General features: G+C 34.3%; 1 protein-coding gene across 5 annotated transcripts in view; it reads left to right on the top strand.

Annotated features, from left to right (window-relative positions):
• The window catches only part of RIMS2 (regulating synaptic membrane exocytosis 2), a 773,533-nt gene that overhangs the window by 438,650 nt on the left and 317,850 nt on the right, over positions 1-17,033 (top strand). For all 5 annotated transcript variants that reach the window (XM_011931177.1, XM_011931160.1, XM_011931186.1 and 2 more), the window contains 3 exons: positions 2,824-2,954; positions 6,494-6,665; positions 12,429-12,582. In XM_011931177.1, the coding sequence (XP_011786567.1) occupies positions 2,824-2,954; positions 6,494-6,665; positions 12,429-12,582 (457 nt within the window). The remainder of the gene's footprint in view (positions 1-2,823; positions 2,955-6,493; positions 6,666-12,428; positions 12,583-17,033) is intronic.

Raw genomic sequence — 17,033 nt, 5'->3', positions numbered from 1 at the left:
AGTTGTTTGCCTCTTTTCATTAGGAACCCCTTATATGGTAAAGTAATGGCAATATAGTTTTTTTTAAGTAGTATTATGCTTTCCTTGCTTTGCTGCATGTTGTTTTTTAAAAATTTGTTGCTTCTGAGTAATACTTATTTTGTTTAAATTTTAAAAATTAAATTATTCTTGTTAATATTATACAATATAAAATATTTACCTATGCTGCTTAGGTCCTACTTAGGAAAATTAAAAATAGTTACATGCTAAAGCTGGAATGAGAAATATTTTAAAACAATTTAAATTATACTAATATTTTTATTAATGAAATTGGGGCTGAACAGGAACTATGTCAGAGCCAGAATTGTGAAGATATGTTTGTTATATTTGGGGGAATCAACAGCTGTATTTTAAACACTTATTTAAAAAGCACAGATAAGAAATTAAGAATGTTATAAAGTGATGTACCTAATAAAATCTGTTTTGATTATGTGAACTGGATATCTATTAAAAACTTCAATGCAAGTCCTATAATACAAATAAAAATTAGGGCTATATTCAAATACTCAGTTTAAAGCAGTCTATTAAAAGGTATAATTTTGGTCAAATAATTAGTAAAGTTAAAATGTGCCTATTTGCTGTTTAAATTATTTTAATATTTGTGCATTTGTAATTTATAATTTAGTAAATTCGAAAATATTATACCAAAAATAAGCCATATATTTACTCTGTATGAGAAATGGATAATATTAGTAACTGATAATATTTTGGTTTTCCATGGCATAAGGAAATCTGAAAAGAATACTCTATCAGACTTTTGAAATGTATATCTCAAATGCTAGTTTTAATGATTTTAAAGGAGAAAAAATATTGCTGGTGGAGATGGCAACAAGTACTTAGTTTAACCCCCCAAAAGGTTATCATAGAAATCAACAATTTGCTCTAATAATTTTTAGCTTAGTCTCATAATAATTATTGTTTCTTAAATGTAACATTTATTGGAAATAAATCTTTTTAACCTTGCAGAATCTTTTTTTTTTCCTTTGAGGTGCTTAATATTCATGTCATGAACTTCAGAGAAAGCTTTTTAACGTCTTAGAAAAAATGAAGCCATAAACTCTTTAACACTGATGAAAATAGAGAATACCATAGAAATCAGTTGGGTTTTTGTCACACATTTATGATACTATCTATAGCACCTCTTTGATCTCATATACAATAATACAGTCCTGCATTTCTCTCTTTTTCACTCACATCTTTTGCCAGAAGAATAGTCTCCTTTTGGCCCCTTTTTCTTATCTGCATCTATGTTCTAATATTATTAGAAAAGCAAATATTTGAACATTTTCTTTTCATATATTGGAGACTTTTTTCTTCAAGTTGTTAATCTCTTAATCTAAGGCAGTGGTTCTCAAATTTTAATGCACTTGAGGATCACCTAGGGACTTGTTAAAATCCAACTTCCAGGGCCTCATTCTGATTCAGTAGGCGAGAGGTAGGCCCAGGAATTTGTAACTTTTTAATAAATAAGTGAGATAATACTGACATGGAAAGTTTATTAGCCCAATTTAAGAAATACTTGTCTAGGGTCTATTTTTGTACTTAGCAGCTCCATTAGAAAAATTTCTTGTTATTCAATAGCAAGATAATACCTACATTAAATGTAAAAACATAAAAATTGATAACTATAATTTAAACAAGTTGGATATTTCTTACTCTTATTCCTATAAAAGGGCTGATTCCATTTGGCAAAAAAAAAAAGATGGAAATAATTTTATATACTTTTTTGGACTGTCAGTTTAACTTTTCTGACTCAAAAGTTGCTCAGTGTCTCATTCTCTAGGATATGAAGTGAGGGACTCAACAAAGCTATGTTGGAATTGGAATTGAACTGCTAGTGTTTCATGTATAATCAGTACTGATTTGTAACTGTTATTCTCAAGTTCCAAATTTTGGTTCCATTTCAGTTTCAACATAGTGGTTAGATATGTGCTGAGTTCTGGGCCGAGATGTGGATCAGAGCCATAATTATCATAGATCCTGACATAGTAGAATCAGACAGCTAGGTGTGCAGGTGTGAGGTATGTGTGTGGGAGGTGATAACTGTTAAATCAAGTAAATTCAGCAGTTGGATATGAAGTTCCCTTCCCTAATTATGGCACAGGGAAATTGTTCTCATTTTCTTATCTCAAATAATAAAATGTACTCTTATTATCCTAAGGATATTATTCATCAACTCCCAAAAGAATGAGACTTAATGTCTGAATAAGGAAAAATTTTAAGATGAATTCATTATCATTTGAAGTTCAAACTGAAGGAATCTATTGACTAAAGCTACTAGTAAATCCCTTTTGCTTATAATATTTTAAATGTTTTTAACTGTGAAACAACATAAAACATTTACTTGAAAATTCCCTATGAATGTTATATAAACAGGATATTATCTACTCAATTCATTTTGAGCACTTATTCTGAACTCAGTTTTTTTTGTAGGGGAACCAAAATGAACTAGTGATTCTTGCATAAGTAAAGATACAGATCAATCATTTTATATAAAGTCCTTAATTATGATAATGTAATTATGTACATGTTAATAAGCAATCACATTAAGATAATAAAAAGCCCACATACTTGATCAGTCAAACTGAAATGTCTGAATCATTCTTTTATTCATTGAAGTTATTATAGTATATCCTTTTATTTTTAACTAGCCACAATTTACTAAGTAAAATTTATATTCTGTGCTAATGATACTGTAAGAGAATGGGGTGAAGATTGGAAAGGTAAACATTGTGTTTGTGTAGTAAATATTTGAATTGATAAATTAATATTTTTGCTTTTCAGATAAAACTATGGTTTGACAAGGTTGGTCACCAATTAATAGTTACAATTTTGGGAGCAAAGGATCTCCCTTCCAGGGAAGATGGGAGGCCAAGGAATCCTTATGTTAAAATTTACTTTCTTCCAGACAGAAGGTAAGGATATAAAACAAAAATAAATGTTCTGAAAATAAATGAGAAAATGTTAATAGCAATGGGTATTTCAATTCTATATCATTTATTGGTATCATACTAGTGAGATATGTGAAGTTTAACATAAACGTGATGGTTCTTAGGAATCAAAATAGTGACAGTAAATAAGATTTTTAAAAACTTAAATGTTGTATATGTGATTTTAAATATTAATTTTAGGCATGTGTGTATTATTTCTTGTATATATTTTCATTATTCAAAATCATTAAAAGTTATGCTTCCTAAAATCAAATTTATAACACAAATTACAGAGTCAAAAAGCTAAAATACTGGAATTTTTAGTCAAAAATACTAGCTCTTTTAGTCAAAAAGCTAAAAATACTGCTAAAAAGTGCTCATTTCTCTGCAATTTCTACCTCCTCTTAGCAAGATATTATTTCTCTCTATTCTATAAATTTAACAAGTTGTTTTGTATTCATCACCTTATATTGTCAAGAAAACTTACCACAAGTCCCAGAATCACCTTCTTCAAGCATTATTTGTTTTGTGTTTATTCTAATCAATATAAATGGTATTGTTCTACCCTTAATTTTTTTTCTTTTTGTTCTACCCTGATTTGATTGGAGAAATACTTTATCTGAAAATAAATCTAATCACTCTGAATTTCAGGCATGTAAAAAATAAAAGAGACTATTCAACAGGCATCATGAAAAAAGAAAGAAGGAATGATACCAGTTACCTTTCCCCGATTATCTGTCTGCGTCCCTGCCTCCCATGGCAGAGTGCTCTCAAGATCTCGTTATTTTTTCTCAGGTTGAAAGTGGATAGGCACAGATGTGATCTTAAACATGTTTATACACTTTTGGATTCTCATTGATTTAGTTATTTGGTTCAAGTAGAAAGTCATCAAGGTTGAGTTCGGTACCAAAGTGTCACCTGAACAACAATCTCAGCAAAGGTGAAAAGGACAAAAGAATAGACAATGAACAAAGGCTTTGCATTTTATTTGATACGTATTTTGAAGTTTTATACTCTTTTTATATCTTGAAGTTAGTCGCCAGTTAAAATATATTTCTTCTTCTAATTTTAAGTGAAAACATCAAGTGTTTACATGCTGTTACTGAATTACATTTAATGGAAACCAAAGTTCTAGTAACATGAAAATAAATTTTTAAAAAAGGATTAGGTTGGATTTTATTGTTTTTAAAAATTAACTACCTTCTCAGCAATTTGGTGATTCATTAAAAGATCAATTATTTATTTTATTATAATTAGACTTTTATTTTAAAATGATGTCTATAGCATGCTTATTGATCTTAGTGTTTAAATATCTTTAGCGCCTTCTCAGTGTTTGACTTAAGCAGTATGCTTTGATTCTGAAGGCTTTATTTATACTTCTAGAGAAAGTAAAACTCATTTTTTTTTAACTTGCTGAATATAAGGTTATTTTTAATGGTTCTTTTTGTGAATTGGTGCTTAGGTACATACTAAATTGCCTTATTAAGTTGTAGTCATGTACGTTAGGTTTATAAGAAACTTCAGAGATTGTGTATTCCTCTTCCTATTCAACATAGAAATCCTGTCTAAAATTTTCGTTCTTTATCTGAGAACTTTTTTCTGTCCTTAAGAGAAAGTTCATGACTTCCTCTTCTTTTTCCTTTCAGATTTTGATAGAAACCATTTTTGTTTGTTTGTTTGTTTTTGAGACAGAGTTTTGCTCTTTTTGCCCAGGCTGGAGTGCAAAGGCGCGATTTCGGCTCACTGCAACCTCCACCTCCTGGGTTCAAGCAATTCTCCTGACCCAGCCTCCCTAGTAGCTGGGATTACAGGTGCCTGCCACCATGCCCAGCTAATTTTTTGTATTTTTAGTAGATATGGGGTTTCACCATGTTGGCCAGAATGGTCTCGATCTCTTGACCTCGTGATCCACTTGCCTTGGCCTCCCAAAGTGCTGGGATTACAGGTGTGAGCTACTGCACCTGGCCAGATATAAACCATTCTTGAATTAGATAGCAAGGCTCCTGTGAAATACTTTCATCCTGGCCTTCTTGGAAGGACCTTTATCTCTTGACAAGGTCTCAATATTCATTGTTCATCAATGAAATATGAGTAGATGTTAAATAAATATTTGTTAAAGCTGTAAGCAAAGGTAGGGAGAGAAAGATCATACATCACAGTCCTTGTTTCAGATAAGTTATTCCCATACACAGTATCACTTCTTTCCATGTATAGAGATAAAATCTCCTACATGGGTTTGCAATGTCATTTTTCTGCCAATGCCTTCATGGTTAATAAAGCTACATTGCATGTTATCTTGTCCATGTGTATTAACAAAATTCATTATCAATTTGTATATTTAAAGTCATCTTTCTGCCACATTATATATGTGTGCTTTGGAAACATATAATACCTCTTCATCATTCAAGTAAAATCTATATTAAACTTAAAATTCCAATGAGAAGAAGTTGCATTACTTCCCAATTTCAGAGACAATTCTACCCCTTCTTAGTTCTCTCTCCTCCCTGTTTCCCAAAACTCTTGGAACTGTGTTGTGCTGAGATAATTTGTAGCAGTTGATACTGTTCTAACTGGAGCTTGTCTGTCATTTTAAATAGTTCTCTTAGGTAGCTTAAATTGTATTTCCTAGAAAATTGTATTCCTGTCCAGCCAGTGATCCTGTCTAATAAGCAAGATTAATGATCTCCAAATAGGTTGGATGTACCCTAGGTGATGTACAGGATAATCCTTTCATGGTCAGGAAGAAATATTTGAATGTTTAAAAATTTTTATTTTGTTATTTTTAGTTTCTGTTTTAGTCTATTTTCCAATATGGACAGTATGTTAGCATAACAGTATGGTGACACACGTACAGAGATATACAACCAAAAAGAACATGAAAACCTTTGAACTGGCAATCCCATTTATTGGGATGGTTATCTTGCATTTTCAACTCATGTTGTGGTGACTACCTCACATAGAAATAAATTTACAATGTTTTAAAATAACAAATATATGCCAAATAAATATGAATATCTTATATTTAAAAAAGTATCTTTATAAAAAATAGATTATAATTGGTCATTAGCTAGAACTTTGTAGATAAGAAGTTGTGAATATCACAATTTACTCATCTTTTTGTACAATGAGACTTCTGTAGTTTAAAGGAATAGTATATGTAATGTTACTGGTTAATTATCATTTAGAAGGTTTTCAGTAGGGTGATGTGTTAAAAAATTATTGAGTTAAGATTCTCAGGTCTGGTTTATTTAGATTTTGAGAAAGATTAAGTTTTCAATAATTTGTCATGGAAAAAATTTAACATTTATTGTAACTTCGCTATTATTGTCATATCTATAAAGTGTGATATATTATACACCTTAAATTTTTCATAATAATTTTAAAGGTTATAACATTTGCAATGTATGCTAATTTGATGGTAAAATGTCACCTGACTTGTTTACTGAGAAATTTTAAATTAAAAAATTTTAGGATAAAACTTGTGGTTCTATGTAAGTTCATAATTTGTTGGTTTTTTTCCATAGTGATAAAAACAAGAGAAGAACTAAAACAGTAAAGAAAACATTGGAACCCAAATGGAACCAAACATTCATTTATTCTCCAGTCCACCGAAGAGAATTTCGGGAACGAATGCTAGAGATTACCCTTTGGGATCAAGCTCGAGTTCGAGAGGAAGAAAGTGAATTCTTAGGCGAGGTATCTGGAGTTGTTTTAAAGTTTATGCTATTCATGTTATCCTGAATGCTTTGATTTATATAACTGTCAGTATAATTTTATATGTAGAATATCTGCAAAGGTAGACACAATTTCTTTAATGGAATGTATTTCAGCTGCTGCTTTAGGACAAAACTTGAAACTATAGAAAACAGTGGTTGTACATATTCTGACAGATTTTACATGTCAGTTCTTATTTTAGAACTCTCAGTGTTGAATGATAAAAGATTTGTATTTCACAAATATATTGCTTTGTTTTACAGTGATATGTATATATTTTGGTAGTTTACTGAACGGACTGTACCACTAATAAGTAGTTAAACCATTTATTTATGGATTATTTTCAAGCCCTACAATGTAACAGGCACTGTGCTATAGACTGAGCCTTCAAAGTTAAACAAGGAGTGTTAACTTACTTCAAGGAATTTACAATTCATTGGTGATACAGACACATGAATAGCAATTAGAATATAACATGCCAATTGATATGAAGGGGAAAATGCAATAGGAATACATAATTGCTATGCAGAGGAGGGCAGGTGGTCAAAGCAAGTCTTCACAGAGAGAGAGGAATTTAGCAAATTCAAGGGGAGTGAAATTCCTGCAGAGGGAATAAGAAGACATCAGGGTGAGGAGATATTGGTCAATTGCACTGAAATTGGAAGGGAATGTGGTAAGAAATGAGGTTTGAGGCTTAAACTGAGACCTGGGCATGTCACTTAATATGTAAACAAATTTGGATTTATCTGGTCAATAATAGGAACCAATAACCAATAACCAATTCTCTCTTTCCCATCTCTGTGGAGTCTCGCTTTGTCACAGTGGCACAGTCATAGCTTACTGCTGCCTCAAGCTCTTGGGCTCAAGTAATTCTTCTGCCTCAGCTTCCCAAGTAGCTGGGACTACAGGTACCCACCACCATGCCCAGCTAATTTTATTTTTTTTGTAGGAATGGGGTCTCGTCATCTTGCCCAGTCTCATATTTTCTTTAAAAAGAAAATGGTTTGACTGTACTTGAGAAAAGTATTTCCAACTGTAATGTGGAGAATGATTGAAGAAGGCAAGATGGGAAGCACTTATCCAGCTATTAGCATGTTAAGTTACTCACTTTCAGCCTTTTTCAGTGTGGTTGGTATATTAGTTCATTTTCACGCTGCTGGTAAAGACCTACCCGAGACTGAGAAGAAAAAAGGATTTAGTGTACTTACAGTTCACTGGCAGAAGGCAAGGAGGAGCAAGTCACGTCTTGCATGAATGGTGGCAGGCAAAGAGAGAGAGAGATTGTGCAGGGGAACTCCTCTTTATAAAATCATCAGATCTCGTGAGATTTATTCACTATGAGGAGAACAGCATGAGAAAGACCCACCCACATTATTTGATTACCTCCCACTGGGTCCTTCCCACGACACATGGAAATTGTGGAAGTTTCAATTCAAGAGGAAATTTGGGTGGGGTCACAGCCAAACCATATCATTCCATTCTGTCCCCTCCCAAATCTCATGTCATCACATTTCAAAACCAATCATGCCTTCCCAATAGTCTCCGAAGTCTTCACTCAGAATTAACTCAAAAGTCCAGAGTCCAAAGTCCAAAGTCTCATCTGAGACTAGGTAAGTCCCTTCTGCCTATGAGACTATATAATCAAAAGCAGGTTAGTTACTCCCTAGATACAATGGGGGTACAGGCATTGGGTAAATACAGCCATTCCAAATGGGAGAAATTGCCCAAAACAAAACCTCATGCAAGTCTGAAATCCAGTGATGCTATCAAATCTTAAAGCTCTAAAATAATCTCCTTTGATTCCATGTCTCACATCCAGGTCATGCTGATGCAAGAGGTGGGTTCCCATGATCTTGGGCAACTCCACCCCTGTGGCTTTGCAGGGTATAGCCTCCCTTCTGGCTGTTTTCATGGGCTGCCATTGAGTGTCTGTGGGTTTTCCAGGTGCACAGTGCAAGCTGTAGGTGGATCTACCATTCTGGTTGGTGGCCATCTTCTCACAGCTCCACTAGGCTGTGCCCCAGTAGGGACTCTGTATTTGGGCTCTGACCCCACATTTCCCTTCTGCACTGCCCTAGCAGAGGTTCTCCATGAGATCCCCACCCCTGCAACAAACTTTTACCTGGACATCCAGGCATTTCCATACATCCTCTGAAATCTAAGCAAAGGTTCCCAAATCTCAGTTCTTGACTTCTGTATACCTGCAGGCTCATCACTATGTGGAAGCTGCCAAGGCTTGGGCTTGCACCCTCTGAAGCAATGGCCCAAGCTGTAGCTTGGCTCCTTTTTGTCACAGCTGAAGCAGCTGGGACACAGGACACCAAGTCCATAGACTTGGTGTCACAGCATGGGGACCCTGGGCCTGGCCCACAAAACCATTTCTTCCTCCTAGGGCTCCAGGCCTGTGATGGGAGGGGCTGCTATGAAGACCTCTGAATTGCCCTGGAGACATTTTCCCCATTGCACATAGGCGATTAACATTTGGCCCCTCGTTACTTATGCAAATTTCTGCAGCTGGCTTGAACTTTTCCTCAGAAAATGATATTTTCTTTTCTATCATACTGTCAGGATACAAGTGTTCCAAACTTTTATGCTCTGCTTCCCTTATAAAACGAAATGCCTTTAACAGAACCCAAGTCACCTCTTGAATGCTTTGCTGCTTCAACATTTGTTCCACCAGATAGCCTAAATCATCTCCCTCAAGTTCAAAGTTCCACAAATCTCTGGGGCAGGGGTAAAATGCTACCAGTGTCTTTGCTAAAACATAATAAGAATCACCTTTGCTGCAGTTCCCAAAAAAATTCCTCCTTTCCATATGAGACTACCTCAGCCTGGACTTTATTGTCCATATAGCTATCAGCATTTTGGGCAAAGTCATTCAACAAGTCTCTAGGAAGTTTCAAACTTTCCCACATTTTCCCGTCTTCTTCTGAGCCCTCCAAACTGTTCCAACCCCTGCCCATTACTCAGTTCCAAAGCACTTCCACATTTTCAGGTGTCTTTTCAGCAGTGTCTCACTCTACTGGTATCAATTTACTGTATTAGTTTGTTTTCATGCTGCTGATAAAGACATACTCGAGACTGGGAAGAAGAGTTTTAATGGACTTATAGTTCCACGTGACTGGGGAGGCCTCACAATCATGGTGGAAGGCAAGGAAGAGCAAGTCATGTCTTACATGGATGGAAGCAGGCAAAGAGAGAACTTGTGCAGGAGAACTCCTCTTTATAAAACAATTAGATCTTGTGAGATTTGTTCATTATGAGGAGAACAGCATGAGAAAGACCCACCTTCATTATTCAGTTACCTCCCACTGGGTCTCTCTCATGACACAAGGGTATTGTGGGAGTTAAAATTCAAGATGAGATTTGGGTGGGAACACAGCCAAACTATATCAGTTTGTTGTTGTTTTTTTGTTTTGTTTTGTTTTGCTGAGTAAATTAAATGGTAATCTCATGGGAAAAACAAGTCTATAGAAATATTGAAGTGAGTGTTGTCAGCTGAGGAACCAAAGAGTGGTAAACTAAAAATGCTTCTGTATTCCCAGCACTTTGGGAGGCCAAGGGGGGGCAGATCACCTGAGGTCAGGAGTTCGAGACCAGCCTGGCCAATGTGGCAAAACCCCATCTCTACCAAAAATACAAAAATTAGCTGGGCACAGTGGTGGGCTCCTGTAATTCCAACTACTCAGGAGTCTGAGGCAAGAGAATCGCTTGAGCCCGGGAAGCAGAGCTTGCAGTGAGCCAAGATCACGCCACTGCACTTCAGCCTGGGCGACAGAGCAAGACTCCATCTCAAAAAAAAAAAAAAAAACTAAACTAAACTAAAATCCCTTGTGTGACCTTTGGGAAGAAGGTTCACACAGTCGTTAGGAGTAGAGATTCTGGAGCTAACTGACTGGGTTTATATTCCTGGCACTACCACTTCTTAGCCTTGGGTCTTTGAACAAGTTATTTGACCCATCTGTGATTCAGTTTGTTCTTCAACCAAGTAGGAATAATACTTTATGCAACTCAGGGTTAATATGAGAATTAAATAAGTGTGTTGTATTGTGTGTTTGTAATACTTTGGAACACAGTACCTATAATTTTGAAAATGACTAGGGAAAATTTAGAAAGAGTGAAATAACTCCAGGCATGGTGGCTCACACTTGTAATACCAATCCTTTGGGAAGTGGAGATGGGGATAGCTTGAGACCAGGAGTCCAAGACCAGCCTAGGTAACATAGCAAGACCCCCATGTTTAAAAAAAAATAAAAAAAGAAATTAGCTGGGCGTGGTGGTGCATACAGTAGTCGTAGCTACTCAGGAGGCTGAGTTGGGAGAATTGCCTTACCCCAGGAGTTTGAGGCTGCAGTTAGCTATGAGTGCACCCTTGCACTTCAGCCTGGGTAACAGAGCAAGACCCTGTCTCAAAAACAAAAAAGAAAGAATGAAATATTAACTTGGCTGTGTTGCTTCTTTACCTCCCTTAGGTAAACAGTAATTTATCTTTATGTGGCCATTCTTGTAAACACAAAGCACAAACACTGTCACTTGCACAACCTCCTAAAAAAAATAGACATTAATTTCTACAGACTTACATTTTGGGTAAATTTTTAAAAATTCATGTTATAAAATTTGTATTGTAATATGGTTCATGTTTAAAATCCACTCTTGTTTTTTTCTTTTCTTGTTTTAAATCTTTAGCAGGATGGTATAATAAATTCAGAATTTTAAATTAGACAGGCTGATTCAGTTTACACCTCTTTCACTTAAAAGCTGGTGTGACCTTAGATAAGTTCTTTCAACATTTGTTAGCGTTGGTATTTTTGCTTATGAAAATTAAATAAGACAAAGCTAGTAATTTTTAAAATAATTATGGCAGATAATATGGCACGGTTCTTAATACACAGTAGACACTTCAAATTTGTTTTTCTCTTCCCATTTAAAAGTTCTTATAAAAGTTCATTTCTTTTAACTTTTAAGTTCAGGGATACATGTGGAGGTTTGTTACATAGGTAAACATGTTTAATGGGGTTTGTTGTGCAGATTATTTCATTACCGAGGTATTAAGCCTAGTACCAATTAGTATTTTTCCTGATACTCTCCCTCCTCCTACCCTCTACCCTCTGATAGGCCCCAGTATGTATTATTTGCCTCTGTGGGTCCATGTGTTCTCATCATTTAGCTCCCACTTAAAAGTGAGAATGCGTGGTATTTGGTTTTCTGTTCATGCATTATTTTGCTAAGGATGACGGCCTCCTGCTCCATCCATGTCCCTGCGAAGGAATGATCTTGTTCTTTTTTATGGTTGCATAGTATTCCATGATGTATATGTATATTAGTATTCCGTGGTGTATATGTATATTTTCTTTACTCAGTCATCATTGATGGGCATTTAGGTTGACTCTAAATAAAAACGCTTTTAAAATTCTGAAATGATATACAAATATTAGTTATTATTACAGTCATTTAAAATGAAAAGTGTTACTTTTGTAACGGTAAATTTGATAGCCTCTAGTAATGGGTAGTCAAGGGTCAAAAAAATAAATGTCTTAGATATTTAAAACTATTAAATCACTAAGAAGTTATAAAAGTTTATTTATTGTCAAAAGCATACTGACAATTTTGCAACATCTAAATGACCTTGTTTTTCATGTAATAGCATTACTATTATAATTATTACTACAAAAGTTGTAGGACCATTTAGCATAATTTCTTTATTATTGGTATATTATGACCGTCCTTTGTCTCTTGGGTTTGTAGATTTTAATTGAATTAGAAACAGCATTATTAGATGATGAGCCACATTGGTACAAACTTCAGACGCATGATGTCTCTTCATTGCCACTCCCCCACCCTTCTCCATATATGCCACGAAGACAGCTCCATGGAGAGAGCCCAACACGGAGATTGCAAAGTAAGTTTTACCGAAATTCTTTCATATTTTTATTGAATTTTCCTAATCTTGAGTTATATATATGATAAAGAATTTGAAGATATCATTGTGAATATTAATAGTCATTTGTTAGTGTTTCCATAGCTATTATTAAAGCTTTTGAATTGTTTGAAACACTAAAATAAGGTTGTACCCATAGCAATCACCTATCACAATGTTGAAGTGGTTTATATTTGTATTTTGGGTGATATGACACCAAATAAGCACATTTACATTTAAATCTTAGTGCTTAGAATCCTAAATATAGGAATAAGATGGCTAATATGAATTTAGCCACATAGCTGTATGCACAAAATTATCATTTCCTCCTTTATTACTCTAGGTATTTTATGAATATGTAGTATACCAAGTATACTATAGTGGTTGAAACCATGAATTTTAATTTCAGACTACCCTGAGTTTAAATATTAATTCTTACACTTTAGAACTGTATGTCTTATGGCAGATCCTCTCTCTATGCCTCACTTTCTTCATTCGTAAAAGTGAAATAGTAATACCTGCATTACAGGGTAGTTATAAGAATTAATTAGTCTCAATAATATAAACTGATGTTATTGTTATTATTATCATCATTACAATTTGCCCTGGATTTTACAGTCTGAAATGTAAAATAGAATTACATCATTCCATAGATGCTTAAAATAAACTCAGAAATATTTTCCAGATTGAATAATGACATTTTAAGCTCTTCACTCCTAAAACTCAGGTCATTATTTTTCTAATGAATCTACTATTGGAAACTGAGGTGTATGTATACTGTTTTGCATAGTATTCATGGGGTAGTTATATCTTTGTGGAGACAGCATGCTCCAGTTTTAGCAACATTTTGTCAAGTGCTGCAGGAGTCATTGACATTAACCAAATTTTAGAAGTATAAATTTATAAGCACAAATGCCATGTCATTTATTAATCATGGGAAGTATAGCTGGCAATTTGACAAATGAGTATTGTCTATCTGAATCACACACTTCTGCTGAATAGAAGAATACATTATATATATATATTAGAAGACTGCTTGATTAGTAGAGAATTAGAGGTAAAGATTGATCTTATGGGATACTTAGTAGTCATAGGAAAACCTAGAGAATTATTTTCAATCCTTTTTAAAATAACCCCTTTACTGGAATTTTATTTCCACTTAATACAGTCTTGTACCTTTGGATGGTATTAATTGAACACTAATTCTACAGCATCAACTTCTTTCAGCCTCCTCACACAGTAAACACTTATCCATTTCTATTTTCAAATGCCATTACGACATCCTTTGTCGTAATAATCATGTTACAATGAACTGTATGTAAATTAATTTTATTCTTTGTGACCATTATCTATTCAGTACCTTCTCTCTGAATTACAGTGTAGGATGACAGGTTACTACATAATGTTTACTACTATATGTACCAACCTAATGTAATTTATATACTAATTCTTAAAGTTTATAGGCTGCTAACGCTAGCCAACATCTTCTTTTCATTCAGGACTGGCCTTTCTTTCCATTTTTATTGCAATAACTAGTAGACTTGAGGACTCTCAATACCTGAAACACTTAAGTCTATCAACATTTTTCATTTTTTCCCCCATGCTACTTAGGAATGAGAAAAAATGAGATTAGAGTACTGGTTAGCTGTATGTGTCATGGATTTTCATGCAGTTATTGTAATTTATCTCACAACTTTTAATATTTTCACATCCCCAAATGATCTTTCTGGTACTTAGTCAGTAATAGTATTAAACTTACCCATGGGTACAACTCCATGTTGTACCATGTCAGTCTTGTCACTACCAACTAACCTCTAATAAATAATTTATTAATGATATGTAAGCCTGAAGATAAGTAAAAACATGTACATACACATAAAAGAAAGAAACAAAAACTAGGAAATAACATTTAGGAATAGAAAGCTAAAAACAACATTACCTTTGGCTAATTAGGCTAATATGATACATTAGTCATAATGGAAGGTACAAGTCAGAATATGAATAAATTACTAATATGTTATAAACTCCTTTGGTGACAAGAACCTCCTTGAGGGTTTTTCTTCATCTAGTGGATAAATATTGCATTTAATTTTAAGTATATGTATCATATTTCAAAGATCATGCCTTCCACCATGATTGTGAGGCCTCCCCAGTCATGTGGAACTATAAGTCCATTAAAACTCTTCTTCTTCCCAGTCTCAAGTATGTCTTTATCAGCAGCATGAAAATGAACTAATACAGTAAATTGATACCAGTAGTGTGAGACACTGCTGAAAATATATGTTGATAGAACATACAGGTGAACAGTTATCATTAAAAGTGTATAATTCCCCTTTGGGGAATTATATCGGAATACAATGAACAATTCTATGCCAAAAAGTTAAACAACATGGATGACATGGATAAATTCCTGGAGAGCCACAAATTGCAGAAACTGATCCATGAATAGCTAAAAATCTGAATAAACCTATAATAAGTAAAGAAGTTGAATTAATGAATTGATAATGAAAAAATCTTCCCACAAAGGAAAGCCTAGGCTTCACTCTTGAATTCTTTTAAACCTAAGAAAAGAAACACTAATGTTTCTCAAATTCCTTGATTAGAAAGAGAAAGGGAATACCCACCAATTCATTCTATAAGGCCAGTATTTCCCTCATGCCAAAGTCAGACAAACACATTAAAAGAAAAGAAAACTACAGACCAGTATTCCTCATGAACATACACACAGACATCTTCAACAAACTATTAATGAATCGAATCCAACAGTATATACAAAAGATTGTACACCATAGCCAAAAGAGATTTATCCTAGTAATGTAGAGTTGATTTATTATCCAAAAGTCAATTAATGTAATTCAACATATTAATAGAAAAAAGAACAAAAACCACATGAATATATGAAAATATGAAGAAAAAGCTTTGGCAGAATTCAGTGCTCATTCACAATTAAAAAAAAAAAAAGTGAATGGGCATGGAAAAGAACATAGTAGGCCTAGAAAAGAACCCTCCACAAAGTGTGCATAGAAGAGAACTTTCTGGTAAAGACCACCTATGAACACCCTTTAGATGACAAACCATATTTCATGGTAATAAATGCTTTCCCTCTAATATTGATAACTAGGAAAGGATGTCTCTTCTTATCACTTCTATTCAGCAGTGCACTGGAGATTGTAGTTAGGACAGTCAGGCAAGAAAAATACATAAAAGGCATTCAGAATGGTGAGGGAGAAGAGAGAGAAACTGCGTTTATTCACAGATGACATGATTCTATATGTAGACGATTCTAAAGAACCCACACAAAAACTACGAGAACTAATAAACAAGAACAGCAAGGTCCCGAGATACATGAACAATATACAAGAATCTATCCATTAACATTTTGAGAATGAAATTAAGAAAACATTTTTGACCAGGCGCAGTGGCTCATGCCTGTAATCCCAGCACTTTGGGATGCCGAGGTTGGCGGATGACTTGAGGTCAGGAGTTTGAGACCAGCCTGGCCAACATGGTGAAACCCCATCTCTACTAACCGTACAAAAATTAGCCGGGCATGGTGGCAGGCACCTGTAATCACAGCTACTCAGGAGGCTGAGACAGGATAATCACTTGAACTTGGAGGGCCGAGGTTGCAGTGAGCTGAAATCATGCCACTGCACTCCAGCCTGGGTGAGATAGTAAGACTCCATCGCAAAACAAACAAATGAAAAAAAAACAACAACGATGAATTAAATTTTACAAAAGAAGTTCAAACTTGTACACTAAAAAATCACAAAACATTGTTCAGAGAAACGAAAAAGAGATATAAATAAATGGAGATGTATTCCACATGCCTGAATTGGAACAGCCTGTATTATCAAGATGATAGCTCTTCTCCCAATTAGTCTACAGATTAAACCCAATTCCTATCAAAATCTAAGCAGGATATTTTGCTGAAATTAATAAGCAGATTCTAGCCTTTCTATGAGAAAGTATAAGATCTAGAGCAGCCAAAACAAATCTGGAAGATCTATATTTCCTCATTTCCATATTTATTGTACAGCTACAGTAATTGCAATGGTATAATACTGCCATAATGATAGACCTATAGATAAATTGAACCAAATTTAGAATTAAAAATTATATTCATGGTCAGTTGACTCTCAAAAAAGGATCCAAAACAAATCAGTGGGGGAAATAGTTTTGTTTTGTTTTGTTTTGTTTTTACTAATAATTCTGGAACAATTTAATATCCACATACAAAATACTCAATTTAGACCTGACCTCACGCTATACACAAAAATTGACTTAAAGTGGCTAATAGACCCAGCTGTAAGAGTTGAGACTATAAAAGTCTTCAACCTACAAAGAACTCAAACAAATTTACAAGAAAAAAACAAACAACCCCATCAAAAAGTGGGGAAAGGATATGAACAGACATTTCTCAAAAGAAGACA

This window comes from Colobus angolensis, unplaced genomic scaffold (genome assembly GCF_000951035.1).
Source record: "Colobus angolensis palliatus isolate OR3802 unplaced genomic scaffold, Cang.pa_1.0 Scaffold121, whole genome shotgun sequence".
NCBI lineage: Eukaryota > Metazoa > Chordata > Mammalia > Primates > Cercopithecidae > Colobus > Colobus angolensis.
Note: the sequence above shows the minus strand (reverse complement) of the source record. Positions and strands in the feature narration are given on the sequence as shown.